The 17,058-nt window shown below is 46.4% G+C and overlaps 1 protein-coding gene across 10 annotated transcripts in view; it reads right to left on the reverse strand.

The window, feature by feature from the left end:
• rapgef2b (Rap guanine nucleotide exchange factor 2b) overlaps positions 1-17,058 on the reverse strand; it is a 147,651-nt gene that overhangs the window by 25,339 nt on the left and 105,254 nt on the right. For all 10 annotated transcript variants that reach the window (XR_013964771.1, XR_013964772.1, XR_013964773.1 and 7 more), the window contains 7 exons: positions 13,989-14,166; positions 7,032-7,168; positions 4,838-4,996; positions 3,941-4,093; positions 2,461-2,625; positions 1,844-1,951; positions 1,365-1,568 (listed from right to left, as the gene is read on the reverse strand). Coding sequence is in view for 1 of the 10 variants with exons in the window: in XM_080774447.1 (XP_080630573.1) it covers positions 1,365-1,568; positions 1,844-1,951; positions 2,461-2,625; positions 3,941-4,093; positions 4,838-4,996; positions 7,032-7,168; positions 13,989-14,166 (1,104 nt within the window). In the remaining 9 variants the exon portion in view is untranslated. The remainder of the gene's footprint in view (positions 1-1,364; positions 1,569-1,843; positions 1,952-2,460; positions 2,626-3,940; positions 4,094-4,837; positions 4,997-7,031; positions 7,169-13,988; positions 14,167-17,058) is intronic.

Genomic DNA, 17,058 nt, shown 5'->3' on the forward strand with positions numbered 1-17,058 from the left:
GCCTCCGCGAGGCAACTATCTGGACATACCCACGCGTCCGGGGAGATGTCCTCTACCACCCCACAGTCTCCGCTAAGCGGGAGAGGTGTAAAATTCAGAGCAGCAGACCTTCTATTGGGGTCAACACTCAAAAAAGTGCCGTTTCCAGACCCAGAATGGACACTGGACAAAGAGGCCTCCGCGAGGCAACTATCTGGACATACCCACGCGTCCGGGGAGATGTCCTCTACCACCCCACAGTCTCCGCTAAGCGAGAGAGGTGTAAAATTCAGAGCAGCAGAGCTTCTACTGGGGTCAATGCAAAATAAATTACCGTTTCCGGACCCAGACTGGACACTGGACAAAAGACGGCTCCGCGAGGCAACTATCTGGACATACCCACGCGTCCGGGGAGATGTCCTCTACCACCCCACAGTCTCCGCTAAGCGGGAGAGGTGTAAAATTCAGAGCAGCAGACCTTCTATTGGGGTCAACACTCAAAAAAGTGCCGTTTCCAGACCCAGAATGGACACTGGACAAAGAGGCCTCCGCGAGGCAACTATCTGGACATACCCACGCGTCCGGGGAGATGTCCTCTACCACCCCACAGTCTCCGCTAAGCGAGTAAATGGGTGCTTATATTTCTATGTGAAATGTGGTGATGCTGGCATCACAATAGATGCCAGCATCACGCTGCCTCCGTCTAATAAGCACATTTACAACTTCCTGTTTGGAAACCGAAACAGATGCTTCTGACATTTGCCTGTGCGTGCTTAATCGTTGTACTTCTGAACACATTTCCCAAATCTCAGTGATTTCTCCACACATCGCTCTGTGTGTGTGTGTGTGTGTGTGTGTGTGTGTGTGTGTGTGTGTGTGTGTGTGTCGCGTCGCCCTCCAGCTGCAATTGCGAGTGTGCGCTGTGTGCAGGGCACACTACTGAGTTTAAAACCACAGCTGAAACATGAAGTGGAGTCTGTCAATTCCCGCAATTTCCTTCTTCCCATATTGCGCTGCAACGACACTAGGATTGAGCCCCCCGAAGGGGGGCGAAATTCTAGTATAAATAATAGAGACGGCACCGGAATCCCTTCCATCCACTTGCATTGCATTGCGTCTCGGTTATTTATATATCTATGCTCAAACCGAGTGGAAGTGTGTAGGGCGAGTGGCGAGGAGCTAGTTTAAAAAAGGGCCTAAAAGTTGGTTTCGGAACTGAAACCAAAAAATGGCCACCGGTTCCGTGAAAGCACCCAAGGTTCCAAGGATCTAGAAACGGAACCAATTCTAGAACCAAAGTTATTTAGGAGGAAAAGGGGTCTGAAAGGCCTCAGATGGAACACACATTACAAAAAGAACCCTATGATAACGTCTTGCAGTCGTACCTGATCTCCACGCTTGAGGCCCACCTCGGCCGCCTTGCTCCCGGGCTCCACGGCGTCGATGAAGATCCGGAAGCCCTTCTCCTGTCCTCCCAGCAGGGTGAAGGCCAGAGGGGCTTCCCTGGAGGGTTTGGTCAGGGTCACCAGCCTCAGCTTGGCTTTAGCAGCGCACGCTATGTTTAACAGTCTGAGGTGACCACACATTTTCTGCAGGGTAAAAGAACGCAAAGGGTGCAATGCGTTACAAAATGTAAACCTGACCAAAAGTCAAACGTGCTTGATTTAACCACCTAACATGCAGAAAAAACAATCTGCAGCTTGCAGTTCTGCTATTTTCACTTATTAGTTTTAATTTTACAACTCAAATGTGGAAAAAAATAAAACATAAGTATACCGATGATTTGACATGTGTGCATGCTAACATTGTGGAAAATTATCTTCGTCACGACATAATAGTTGAGCTGGAAGTTCGTTCAACAAACCTCTCTTTCCAGATTGTTCTCGAACTCCTCCAGAAAGCTGGTCATGGCTGCGTCTCCCTCAAAGTCATTAAAGTGATTGTTCACCCACAGTAAGACTACCCGTGTTACCTGCAGGAAAACATGCACACACACAACTGTAATAACTGTAACTGTAATATCAAGATCATGGTAGCCCTATATGCCTTCTTATGTAGGTACACTACTATGGGGCTACACACCTGTTCTACAGTTGTAAACAGATTGTAATGAAAGTGCAGGACAGTACAAGGGTTACTATATTTAGGCATTTAGCAGACGCTCTTAATCCAGAGCAATTTATAGTCAGCAAGAACATGAAATACATGGACATAGTCATCAAGGATCATACTGTACGTAAGCTAAGAGAACAGTAGAATATCTGTACAATTAAACTATGAGTATACATACACTGTAGAGTACTATGTCTACATAAAATGCTATCTAAGTTAAATAAGCCTTTGCATACGCCTGTGAGGTCGTCGAGGCTAGTGCAAGTGCTACGGGTTAAGATGGATTCTACGGCAGAAGAGTGGGAGTGGGAGTCTGCAGTTCCGATTGCAATGGGAAGTTCATTCCATAGTGTTGTGTGTTTCGGTTACCTTGTCCCTGAGACTGGGGTCGTGGAACCACTCCAGGAGTTTCTTGCCGACGACCATGGGGCTGGACAGGAAGGTCCGGTACGTCAACAGGAAGTCCTCGATGTAGGTGGGGTCGACCACTGAGTGCTCCTCCACCAGGTGCATCGTTAGACGCTCCGTTGTGCCCTGGAAAGAACACAAAACACACACATTTGAAATATTGAAGGTGTAATACAGATCACGGCATTAACGAGTTGTGGCTTTTGCAACTAGAAACTTGTCAGGCCTTATTCACAAATTTCACACGTACCAAACACCACCACCATGTTTGGTCGTTTCTTTGGGCCACCACAATGCTTTTCCAATGGGAGTCACATGGTTTGATCAAACATTTGTGTTTGATTGCTGATTGCTCCCCCCTCATCAAACAAAAATGTTTGGTCAAACCATGTGACTCCCATTGAAAATGAATTGGAGCAGCAATCAAACAGCAATCAGAAATCGCACACGGACCGAACATTTGTTGTGTAGGTGTGTACGAAGCCTTAGTGAAAGATGATGTCAAGTAGACTCCTCGCTTGATGACAATCAAGCGATGGCAAGTGATGCGACGGCAATGCGTGATTGGATTGCATAAATAATACATGCTTAATACATTCTCCTCCGATGTCACTCATTCAGCCCGCAACCTAGGTGTTATCTTTGATTCAGATCTTTCTTTCAGTCCTCAAGTCACACGGGTAGTCCAGACCTGTTATTTCCAGCTTCGGGATATAGCTCAAATTAAATCATTTTTTTAACAACAACAACAAGTTTTTATTTAATCACATTTCTGTAACTCATTATACTCTGTAAAAAAATCTATTTCTCGGCAAACTCGGCAGCCAGACTACTAACTAACGTTATGTACCCATCCTAGCTGCACTCCACTGGTTACCCGTTAGTTTTGGAATAGATTTTAAGATTTTACTGATAAAGCCAACTTTTAAATTCCATGTTAATTCTTTGTTACCCATTGATTTTATGTGTTGATCTTATTTGCTGCTTATGTATGTAAAGCTCTTCGTAACTTTGTTTAAAAAGGTGCTATATAAATGAACTAATTATCATTATTGGCAAGCTTTCCCGAGATTCCTTGCGAGGCATAGTGTTAGCAAAACAGAAGAATGGAAAGGGACGTCCGGTAGGCCAAACAGAGGGACGTCCGGTAGGCCAAACAGAGGCATAAAGGGACGTCCGGTAGGCCAAAGGGACGTCCGGTAGGCCAATCAGAGGCATAAAGGGACGTCCAGTAGGCCAATCAGAGGCATGTGCCTTCAAGATTCCGCTTGACTTCCTCCTCCCGTTGGAGACAGGTCACTCCAACGGACTGCAGCGGCCAATGAGGCATCTATATATTTTTAATATCTATATGGTCAGCAGACAGACAGGCAGGCAGACAGACAGACAGACAGGCAGGCAGACAGACAGACAGGTCTGTGCATGGCGTCCGTTCGTTCACCTTGATGACGATGTGTCCCTTCCGTGTCCCGGTGCGGTCCAGCTCTCGGTGCTCCTTCACCATGACGATCTCCCCCTCCTCCTCCACCTTCTGCATGTTCTTCTCCACCTGGTTGAGGATGCAGCAGTAGTCCTGCTGGGCGATGCACACAAACTGCAACCCCAAAACACAACGACACAAAGATGAATGAATGTCCTTATCATCATCACCATGGTGGACACTGCCTTGTGGTGTGGATATTTCTGTCAAATATTATGGGCTCTATGCACAAAGAATAACTCTCCCTACTTCTTGGCCGCTTCACCTCTTGGTGAAGGTGTTACCGATGATACTAATTAATGCTCTGTTCCATTTAGTGTGGACTGGAGTGGTTGTCAAACGTTTTATTTCCAAGGACCCCCATAACTCTGAGAGTGTACAAATGTATGCACAAACATTTGTACACTCTCAGAGTTACACACCCGTGCGGGGCCATTTGGAACCCACTCAAGGACACTTTGAGACCCACTGGTGTAGCAGAGTGTTTCCAGTGAGCAGCACGCACGATAGCAGCACCCTGACTCTGTTTGACCAGAATGGAACAGAGCCTTCATTAGCATAACACCAGTGAAGGAAGTAGGGAAGGGGCCCAAGTTCTTTGCAAAATGGCGTGTGACGTGCGTGTATATATCCCATAATTATTTCTGCGACGGACATGCAAAATGAGTGTACAATAATAGTAATAATAATAGTAGTAACACAAAGAGCTAGCTTTGTCTGTAACTCTCAGAGTTAATGGGGGTCCTCACAAATGAAACATTTCAAAACACCTAGTACTAGTGGACTCCTAATGTGTCATAGTGCAATAGTCATAGTCATAGTGTCATAGTCATAGTGGGTACGTGTGTGTCACCTCACCTGACAGTCGTCCACCTTGGTCTTCATCACACCCTTCATGTACTCCTTCTCCATGGTGGGGGACACCCCAAAACTGTTGCCCATGCACAGGATCTCTGGCCTGCCCTCGGGGTAGGTCACCTCCACCGAACCGTTCAGGATCACAGACCACGAGTCCAGCTGCACAGAGAGGGAGAACCCACATTTATATTAAAGATCACAGACCACGAGTCCAGCTGCACAGAGAGGGAGAACCCACATTTATATTAAAGACACGGTTGTCGTCGTGCCGAGCGGCCGACGGGCTAATGGGGGCCACCCCAGCCCGGGCCCCTAAGCAAAGTCTCCTGATGAGGGACCTAAATTAGGCTGAAGAAACTGCAAATAATATTAACCCCCCTGCAAATAATAGTCTTGTTTTTTGGGGGGGAGGGGGGATTATTTGGACAGGGCGTTCTTTTTTTTTTTTTTTATGATATTTTTTGGGACTTTTCTGCCTTTATTGATATGTTGAAAGTAGACTGACAGGAAATGGGGAGAGTGATGGGGGGGGGGGGGGGGGGGGAAGACACACGGCAAAGGCCGTCGGGATCTGGAGTCGAACCCACGGCACGCCGTCAGGCTGGCTCAGCAGCCTAGGTGCCCAGACCAACCGTCTGGGCCATGGATGGACAGGGCGTTTTGAATACGCAAAATGGTGTCAGACCCTGGGGCATTTAGAAAGACCCGGGGGGGGGGGGGGCTATTTGAGGGCAGGGCTACAATTTGGAAATATACACCATCATTTGTTTTATTATTATTATTTAGTGCAGAAAATGGAGTACTGTCTGGTAGGTGGTAGACGCTCAGCGGAGCCTTGTTGTTCCACATGACCCCACAGGAGGATCTATTGTGCACGGGCATCACAGCATGAAAAAGACTTTAATCCATTTTGTGCGGGAACCCCTTTTGGTGTTTTAAACATCGTTATAATTTAGCTATTGAAAAATAGCAGATCTACAAGCTCATAGTGCGCCACTCGGTGGCACGCTATGAGCTTGTAGATCTGCTATTTTCTTTTTAAATCGTGAAAATATTTATTTCAGAAAACTGGAGGATTTAGAAGATTTTCTTTTTTAATTTTGAGGTCAGGCTAAATGGGTTAAGTGTGTGCACTGAGACGGGAGGCCTGTCTGTGTAGAGAGAGAGAGAGAGAGAGAGAGAGAGAGAGAGAGAGAGAGAGAGAGAGAGATGAGAGAGAGAGAGAGAGAGAGAGAGAGAGAGAGAGAGAGAGAGAGAGAGAGAGAGAGAGAGATGAGAGAGAGAGAGAGAGAGAGAGGGAGAGGGAGAGGGAGAGTAGAGAGAGAGAGAGAGAGAGAGAGGGAGAGAGAGAGAGAGAGAGAGAGAGAGAGAGAGGTGCTCTAGTTGCCCGGGGACGTTGGGAGACGTCCCTCCATTGAGATTTAACAGAGCAGAAAAACCCAACAACGCTCAGCTCCTATACTGTATGTCAGTGGTTCCCAAACGTTTAGCTCAATACCCAAACGGAGTCTCCTCTCCTCCCCAGGAACCAAGCTAGTGAAACATAGCAGATCTACAAGCTCAGCTGAGCTATGTTCACTATACTTCTTATAGCCCATACTCTGGTGGTACCTTCGGGGAAGGCCAGTGGTATTGAATGGTTTAATCCTGACTGAATCCTTTTGCAGAAAAACTTTGTTTTTCCCCTTACTATTAGTGGGAGAATGATGTATATGAAGCTCCTGCAGGAGTGTTTCTTTGTAGGTCATTTTGGATAAACGATTAACACGAAGTCAACCTGACCTAGGTTTGCTCAAACATGTCAAATATTTACTCAAAACATGTCACAACTAAAAGCGATACTGTACATAGCAACGACTACCCCAAAAGGTATCCTTTGAAAAAACCAGTCTGTCTAATTCATGAAAAATGTTTTTGACAATATTTTGAAATACAAATTAAAACTAAAAAGTAGGAAATGTAATAAAGGGATTATGTATGTACTCGTGATCCATAGAAATGTGTCCTCCTGGCCCACCGTTTGGGAAGAGAGAGGGGTCATCCGAGGACGAAGGAATACAAATGCACACTGTCAGTTAAATGTGCGCGCGCACACACGCACACAGACACACGCACACACAGACACACACACGCACACACACAGACATGCACGCACACACACACACACACACACACACACACACAGTTTGCCCACCTCCTCTCCGTCGTTGAGCACGGTGGTCCCAGCCCTCTCCACCACGGCGAACACCATGACCGCACACAGCTCCCTCCTCACGGACATGGTCATGTTGGCGAACGCCGGCAGCTGGTGCATGAACTCCAGGAGTTGTTCTGCAGTGAAGAAGAGCACAGGTAAGGAGGAGGAATAAAGTCAGAAAGACAAGTCTTGACATCCGGGCGGAAATAAGAGAGAGAAATAAGACGGACTAGAAAAGCGCGCTCAGCAGGGCAGCACGTCATGGCCCCCAAGCCAAGGCATGTGATTATTATCAGCTGTGCATTGTGTTAGAACTTAGGACCCTGAGGTCGCAGGGGGGGGACATATCCTTTATGTGTGTACATTACTGCATGTGCCATAACCTCTTCCTTAGATGCACAATCTATGTAAAGTGCCTTGGATAAAGGCGCTATATAAATGCACCATTTACCATTTCCTTGTCACCGTGTAGGGCTTGGTGACCAGAGGGCGGCAGTGGCTCAGGGGTAGAGTGGCCGGATGGTAACCGCAAGGTTGCCAGTTCGAACCCGGGCTTCCCCAGAGTTAGTGTCGAAGTGTCTCTGAACCCCTAATTGCTCCTGATGTGCTTGTTGGTGGTTTCTGCACAGCCATCAGTGAATGAATGTGTGTGTGTCCTGCTCTTGTGTGGGTGGGTGTGATCATGTGCGGCAGCTGTCTTTTGTGAGCTGATTGAGTGAGTAGGTGGCGTCCAGGAGCTGACTGGTTCTAGCGTCCTAGTTGAGGGTTTTAAGAGACTGGTTGTCCCTTGGCCCACTGGCAGCAAATGTCAAATCAACAACCAAAAACCTGGGTGAACTTTTTGACAGTAGGATGACCCTTGAGCCCCATGTCAAAGAAGTTACCCAGGCATGCTTTTTTCACTTACGCAACATTTCTAAAATAAAATCTATTCTCACTCCCACTGACCTAGAAAAATTATGCACGCATTCGTTTCATCTCGCCTTGATTATTGCAACGGACTCTATACCACTCTATCCAGCTCCTCATTATCCAAACTTCAACTTGTACAGAACACAGCAGCCAGAATTCTCACCAACACCAACCGTCGAGCACACATCACCCCGGTCCTAGCCACACTCCATTGGCTGCCCATCAAGGCTAGAATAGATTTTTAAATCCTTTCAACTACTTTTAAAGCCCTACATGGACTCGCCCCACCGTATATTTGTGATCTTCTGCCCCCCAAGGTCAATGTGAGATCCCTGTGATCCTCTGACAAAGGCCTAATAATGGTTCACTAAGCGAAAGACAAAGGGTGACCGTGCTTTTGCAGTAGTTGCACCTACTCTATGGAACGCCCAGCCTTGCACTTTAAAAAAATGCTGAGTCTGTCAATATTTTCAAAAAGTTTGCTGAAAACGTTTTTATTTCTGAAACATTTTCCTGGTGTTATTTGACCTTGATTATGTTGTTCTTATTTGCTTGTTGTACTGTCCTGTTTTAATTTTCCGATTGATTTTATTGTGTTCATTGTACAGCACTTTGTAACCTTGTAAACCCATTCTGACCGGGAACCCGTTTTGGTGTTAGCATCATGTTATGCTTTAGCTATTGAAAAATAGCAGATCTACAAGCTCATAGCGCGCCACCGAGTGGCGCGCTACGAGCTTGTAGGTCTGCTATTTTTGAAAAATCGAAGAACGACTGACATTTTTAGAATCTGATCTCAGGTCAGAATGGGTTCATCAGACCAGTGTGTGTCCAGTGGGAAACCTCGTATGAATCTGATCTCAGGTCAGAATGGGTTAAGAAAGGTGCTTTATAAATAAAATGTACTTACTTACTGACACAGCATAGACATAGAAAGGGCTCTGGGGCGTATGCTCTCAAGTGAGGGCAAGCTTCCGCGTTGGTGCCAAGGAAAGTAATGAAAGGAAGGGACGTGAGTCACGTGACTGGACGCCACCTAACGGCGCACTTCCACCCTCAGTGCAAGAATAGAGGGTCTGCACATGACATCATCGGACCTGGAAGTTATGCGGGAACGCCCACTGGGTGGCAAAAAACTACTTTCTGGCCTTGACAGCCCATTCATCCAAACAGAAAAGTCCTGTCTGATTGCATTAAACAATGTTAAAATCACCAACATTGCAGCTGTAGTTTTTGTTTCATGAAAATTCACCATAGAAACGTTATGAGCTACGTTCCGTCAAGAAATGCCCTGCATTTGATTATTTCTCTAAGTGTCAGAGTTTGGAAGTGCTTGTTTTCAATAACACAACATTTTGCTGCCTCCTGCATTATGTGACATTTAGAAACAGGTGGTACGCAGGACGGTTGAGTGATTTCCAACGAACACTCCTGCTGCTGATCAATGTTTTGCCACTCAGTCTAGATGAGGGGGGCGTGTCCTGATCGGAAAATCATACATGTGCATACTCTCTATACAGGTCGCTCCAATAGCCAAATGAATTACGGGTGCAGTACTTAGTTTAGACAGTATTTGGTTTTACAGCTACAACCTATATCTCAAACCCTCACCCTAACCCTAACCTCCCACGGGGCAGCACACCTAAACCTATAAGCTTAACCCATGTCTAACCAATGACTAGTCTAAACTAAGTATGCACCCCGGCAGCACACCTAAACCTAAGCTTAACCCATGTCTAACCAATGACTAGTCTAAACTAAGTATGCACCCCGGCAGCACACCTAAACCTAACCTTAACCCATGTCTAACCAATGACTAGTCTAAACTAAGTATGCACCCCGGCAGCACACCTAAACCTAACCTTAACCCATGTCTAACCAATGACTAGTCTAAACTAAGTATGCACCCCGGCAGCACACCTAAACCTAACCTTAACCCATGTGTAACCAATGACTAGTCTAAACTAAGTATGCACCCCGGCAGCACACCTAAACCTAACCTTAACCCATGTCTAACCAATGACTAGTCTAAACTAAGTATGCACCGCCAAATGACAATACCCCAAATCTCGGCGACTCGCTCGCTCACACTCGATCACTTGTGGACTTCACACAACTTACATGCAAATACCGCTAGGTTGACCTCTGCTGATAAACAAACTGCAGCGATTTACATTCGGACACTGACATTATGTGAATTGTGAATATCTACACGATTGTCAGCAGGTCACCAATTTCACCGTGACACCATCATGCTGGAGTGACCGAGTGTGAGTGAGTGAGTGGCAGATATTTGGGGTCTTGGAATTTGGCTCATGAATTGCAGCGGCGAATGAGGCGTCAACCTTTCTGTGTCTATGGTCTACAAGCCCTGCAGGCTTTTCCTCTCCCAGCATTGCAACCACACCCCTTGTATTGTTCGAAGTTATTGAAAGATTTAACAGCCTGGTTTTAGCAGTGGGTAGCAATTTTTCTTAATTTTTTAGTTTTCTGATAAGGAGTTTGTGTAATTTTGGGCTTGGCTAAATTGGGATAGTTTCTGTTTAGTGTCTTATTTTTGCTGTCAGCCCACCCTCTCAAGCATAAAATAAAAATGCTTTTCATGGATGACCTTTCTAGCTAATGGTGAGAGTTGGAGAGATATATGTCTTCAGAAACATTTGGCAAGACCAGCCCATCTCCTTGTACAGCTGCCATTTTCACAAAAACATTTTTTTCACAAGTCAGCCAACAAGTCAGTGTGACTCCTTTGCAGACAGGAACATAAACACAAGTTATCAAGCTCATCTCTAATGCGTAGCACTACTGCTCCAATAAGAACAAAACTATGTACATAAATAACATACCCTGTAAGAGCAGCGTTGGTGTAACTAAGAGTGAGGCTGAAACATATAAAGTAATAAGTACATGAATATGATCAACTGCCATGCAACTTTGACAATTTCAGCCTTGAGCCGTGTGCAAGCAGATTGCATGGCTGTGATTAGCTGGTTAGTATAGTCTAATTATAGACTATTCCAACATGTCCGAAAGCTCTATAGAGTCTGGAACTACAGCTCCCAAGAGAGCTCTATAGAGTCTGGAACTACAGCTCCCAAGAGAGCTCTATAGAGTCTGGAACTACAGCTCCCAAGAGCCGAGTAACGGAAGCTGTCTCTGCTGCTCAGACCGGAAAACACAACTGAGTCATAGGAGTGGGAGATTCATGTTATTTGGGGGCGGATAGTTTAACACAGAAAAGTATCATAGAATTAACACCGACAAAACTAGTAAAAGAAGAAATAACGCAGAAAACGAACTAGCCACCTTAGCTTCAACAATCGACACGCTCTTTTGCCCTCGACTTCGAGTAGGACTTGTTTTTGCCTCTGCACCAACTGAGAGCTGGCGTCACATCTCGCATCTGCTTTATCACATGAAAAGAGCTTCCGTTCTCCAGACTGTATGACGGAACATTGAAGATTGCGAGAGGCAGCGGTCTGTCCACGCGAGACTAGCTGGTTACTAGTGCAGATCCCATAGGCCAGAAAGACAGGCAGGCACCCGCTTGGCTAAATAGTTATGGTCCATACTCCATAGCCATGTATCCCATCCCATAGCCTAGGAGGGAGGATGGCTCTGTAACAGGGGCGGCGGTGGCTCAGGGGTAGAGTGGCTGGATGGTAACGGCAAGGTTTCCTGTTCGAACCTGGGCTTCCCCCAGAGTTAGTGTCAACGTGTCCTTGAGCAAGACACTCAACCCCAAATTGCTCCTGATGTGCTGGCTAGTGCCTTGCATGGTTTCTGCCGCCATCGGTGTAACTATGAATGTGTGTGTGAATGGGTGAATTGATGCACAATCTATGTAAAGCGCCTTGGATAAAGGCGCTATATAAATGCACCATTTACCAATATCAGGGAGCGGTAGCGATAATAGTGACCAGTAACAACAGAACTAGTACACTAATAGTGCAGGCCTTCACTGCAGCAGACACGGAGTACACACTGTTCTGAGGAACAGAGACTATCCCCTACAGACCACACACACACACACACACACACATCCACCACAGTCTAGGCTGGCTGACCTGCACTTGGCATGGAAATGTCGCGTGTGTTGGTGTGAGAGACACTGTGCGTGTGTGTGGGCAAGAGAGAGAGTCCTATGTGTGTGTGTGTGTGTGTGTGTGTGTGTGTGTGTGTGTGGGGGGTGCGGAAGCTCTTAAAAGTTTAATAATGCACCAGGATAGAAGGGAGAGGAGCTGAGATGAGATGAGAGGAGAAGACAGGATGAGAGGAGGAGGAGAGGAGAGAGGGAAGAAAACGAGCAGGGAGGGATGTGACCTAGAAAAGCCTGCGGGTGTGTGTGTATGGGGGGTGGGATGTGGGACGGTGGTGTGTGTGTGTTTGTGTGTGTGTGTGTGTGTGTGTGTGTGTGTGTGTGTGTATGGGGGGTGGGATGTGGGACAGTGGCGGTGGGGGATGGTGGGGGTATCTCTGTATCCAGTGCATCCGCCCATAATCGTCATCATCCTCACACACATCTGTCTGGATAAGCTGCATGAATGTTTATTTACATTCTCGCTCATTTCTAAACGTTGTGATTCCATATTTGTGACATTTATGCAGTGGTGCCACCGTGCCACTGTTTAAACAAAGTAAGTGAAAGTGTAGTGTAGTCAGTATTCAAATCAGTAAAATAAATATGCATTTGTTTTTGTCGTCGTCGTTGTAATAGTAGCAGTAGTATTTATATTTAATAATTGCAACTTTAGTTATTTTAATCGCATAGGGCCCTATTTTCGTCAGTGCTAAACCCCTTATCCCTAAACGTCTTTGCCTTTTTTACTATTTTGAAAATCATTTTTGAATAGTTCAACTTGTGAGCTTGCAGATTGGCTATTTGAACTATTCAAAAATGTTTTTAAAAATAGTAAAAAAAGGCAAAGAAGTTTAGGGATAAGGGGTTTAGCATGAACGAAAACAGGGCCCATAGGCCCCAAACAAACAAACACATGAACCTTGCTCAAGGGCACCTTGGCAGTAACCAGGAGTTGAACTAGCGCCTCACCTTCTACCAGTATGTGCTGGACTTGAGCCCGCACTGGCTCTCCCACGACAATTAACCCATTCTGACCCGAGATCAGATTCTAAAAATGTCTTCTACATCCTGACAGTTTTCTGAAAAAGCTATGTTTCTATGTCAGTCGTTCTTCGATTTTTCAAAAATAGCAGACCTACAAGCCCTACAAGCTATGAGCTTGTAGATCTGCTATTTTTCAATAGCTAAAGCGTAACATAACGCTAACACCAAAAGGGGTTTCCGCCCAAAATGGGTTAAGTCAAAACGGACTGAACCACTGTACTACTGCCCCATAACCACATGTACTATGTATGTCTAGTGTTGCTGAAAAGATTTTGTGCCAAAATCCCCATGCAAGATTTGTGGTGTTAACATTTTCATATTCAGATGTCAAAGATGTTTTGAAAATAGCTTCCAGGCCATGGGGGTCCCTGGACCCCCCTTTGGGAACCCCATGCACTAGACCACGGACAGACCATCAGAGTGTACACATGGAATCAAATGGACTCATAAGGGTCCATTTGGTTTCACTTGTAGGCTACACTCTCAGAGTTATGGTTCCTTAGCAACTATATCCATTATTTATCTGTGGACCCCCTGCCTGGAACCCCCTCAAGAAGCCCTCATTTTACGTGCTCAAGAGTTCAATTATTGTTAAACATCTGCATTATTAATTTACAATATCTCTATACAATTAGTGAATGTAGAATAACTGTTATTTGAATCAATGTCTGTCTGTTATCTCTCATAATGGTACCACATCAATACAGCATGGAATTGTGGACAAAATATTATCCAACGAAAACAAAATATTCCACGTTTTGGGTCCGAGAGGCTAAATCACATCAAACGGTGGTTCTGTGGCTCAAATGCCCAATAAATAATGGACCTTGATATGTAAAGGGTTGAACCTGTACCTCATTGTGTATAAAGTATCTCAGCTAAAGACCACTAGGAACTGCAAATGTAAAATATCTTACCGATGTCGTCGTCCGTCCGGTCCATGGGGTCTTTCTCCAGACAGTCGCGGACGATGTCTCGGCTCATCAGGGGGTCCGACGCCCGCTCGATGTCCTCCTCATCGTCGTCTTCCTCTGAGTCCACGGCCGTCTCTGGCAGCCCGCTGAGGTCCATGTCCCCTGGCTCGTTCTCCGTGGACTGTGGGCGACAAGACAAGACAAGACAACACAACACAGTCAGTCAGCGGTCGATCGATGAGGTTGTGGGCTCGGAACGGAAAAGGTTGAGGAGGAGGCTTTGAATCCAGGCTGGATGAAGAAGAAACGTAATCCCTCGACCTTTTGGGGATTTGGAAGAAAATAAACTACAAGTTCCATATTAGCCAGCAGTAGGTCAAGCGCTCAGTCTCTGCAACATAGCCTCTTCCAATGCTCCCATGCAACAGCCACCGGTTAATATAGCTACCGTTGAGTTGCCTTTGAGCAAGGCATTATCCCTTCCAATCCGTGTTCAATCGGCATTCTCTGTGGAAATAAGGGTTAAAACAAGCACACCGGGGAAGAAAGGCAGAAAAGGGGGTTAAGATAATCAGCCATTCAGGTTGTGCAGGGTTAAAATAATCAGGTTGTGCAGCACAAAGTGGGTTTCTTTTTTTACAACATCGCCATAATATTCCACGCTCAGCAAAGCAAAGAGTTGACCCATTTTAGTGCGATAGATTAGAGATATTCAGTACAGTAGTATGGGAGAGAGACAGGCATCAACGCTGCATACCAAACAACCAGTTATGCATAGTAACAAGCTAATTAAACACCAGCTTTTCCTTCAGCAGGCTGCACAGCTCCCAGCTAGAGCCCGCTTCTTTGAAAGCACCAGACAGACAGTCAGAGGAGAGAGAGAGAGAGAGACACCAATGGGAACACGATGCAGTTTGTCAAGAGTTAAGTGACAGATGGATCTCCTCCGCTTGCATCAAAAAAACAACACCTTCTAAGACAAAAGATCGGGACGTCGCTCCATCGACGCCACACAACAATCAATCAACGCGACATCACGCGCATCAACATGACATCACGCGCATCAACGTGACATCGCGTGCAACTTCAAAGGATTCAATGCACCGACGTTACGACAAAGAACGAGCCTTCCCTTCCTACCTGAAAGCTGCGTTCAGCCTCTGCCGTGTCACCGCAAACGGTGGAAAACTTTGCCTTGCCAAACCGCCTGCAGAAGAAGCCCAGGCCGGCACGCATCTTTCATCCCACTGACAGACAGACACGCGTACTGACAGACAGACAGACAGACAGACCGAGTAGCTCCGTTAGTTTTTATTTCCCGTCCGTCTCCGCTCTGCTCTGGCTTCGCTCAGAGATGACATCTCCGTCGTCTGTCCTCCAGTACAAACACCTTCATTAATGTTTCAGAGCCGCCGTCTGAGAGACCAGTCAGAGCCCTCGCTCCCTCGCTGCTTCACCCCGGGTGGGAGGGTGGGGACAGACAGCAGGGGCTTGGGCGGGGCGGCTGGGTTTGCGTGTGTGTGTTCGTGTGTGTGAGAGAGAGAGAGAGAGAGTGGGAGATCCTCAGAGACAGAAAAATGGGGAAAAGTAGCAAAGCTTATCCGCAGCAGAGTCACCGATGGACTGACATGGACCATACAGCTAGCATCAAAACACACACACACACACACACACACACACACACACACACACACACACACACACACACACACACACACACACACACACACACACACACAGTCACACACACACACTTCAGATATAATTATTTTGGGGGTCCCGCCCTGAAGAGGTTGAGAACGACTGGTCTAGACAGAAGCGGTGTTTTCTGCAAAGCGTGAATGCAGGTCTGCTCCGTAACCATCTGTTACCTAGCGCTCCGCAACAACGCATTACCTAACCATGAGCTGCTCATACTGTAGTGCTTGTACAGTAGAAGTTCCCATCATGCACCTGCAACCCAACATGCATTGCTGTGTGCGTGCGTGCGTGCGTGCATGCGCGAGAGTGGCAGTTGGCAGTGGCAGTTAATATTTCATCATGTCTATTCTTGGATCAATGTCTTCAAAGCCTTCACTTCTGAAGAACTGATTGAATGTTTTATTCAGCAGTAAACCTGGTGACGTGACGGGGTGTCGCAGGGTTCTTGGGTTCACAGTGGTCAATGAGGACAGGGGGAGGGGGGGGGGGGGGTACCCTGTGATGCCGACGGTTTGCTTCCTGAAACAGCCAATGGGGGAGCTGCGTGTATGCCATTTACAACAGAAGACTTCGCAAACCATAGCGTTTTATTGGCCTTTAGGCTGGGGCCGCTTTCCCTTTGACTGGGTGTTTACATTCATCATTAATGTGGCTATCTAGCTAGCCAGACCGCTACCGCTATAGTTAGCATAACGCAGGCGGCATTGCCCGGTGCTATGCTCTATTATTTGGAAACACAGGATAAATTGTTATTCCATGCATGATACAACATGGCTGTAGCCACCTCGGAGGGCACAGTCTGTCGCCCACACAGAGTGCTCGGCAGGACACTCGCTCACCTAACGGCTACTTCTCAAGGCCTCGCCGTCGGCTAGCCTGCCTCGTTGCCGAGTGGCGGGGAACACAGGGGGACAAGGTCACTGTGGGACGACGACATATAGTTACACACAGTTACTGTCTATGTACATAAACACAGTGTAGTGCTTAACCCATTCTGACCTGAGAAATGTCTTCTACATCCTGACAGTTTTCTGAAAAAGCTATGTTTCTATGTCAGTCTTTCTTCGATTTTTCAAAAATAGCAGACCTACAATACAAGCTCGTATGAGCTATGAGCTTGTAGATCTGCTATTTTTCAATAGCTAAAGCATAACTTAATGCTAACACCAAAAGGGGCTCACGCCCAAAATGGGTTAAAGTGACATAATGATGTCTGCAGACAGGGAAAACAAAGGCTCACTGCTCAAACACTAAGAGCAAACGGCTGGTGGACCACCTACTATTGATGCATACAGAGATTTCAGAATCACAGAGGTTCTTAAGGTGAGACACCCCAGGTGAAATCATGATTTTTCATTTTTTTTTTTTTTTG

The sequence above is a fragment of the Protomyctophum bolini genome, assembly GCF_963924005.1.
Source record: "Protomyctophum bolini genome assembly, chromosome: 10".
Lineage (NCBI taxonomy): Eukaryota > Metazoa > Chordata > Actinopteri > Myctophiformes > Myctophidae > Protomyctophum > Protomyctophum bolini.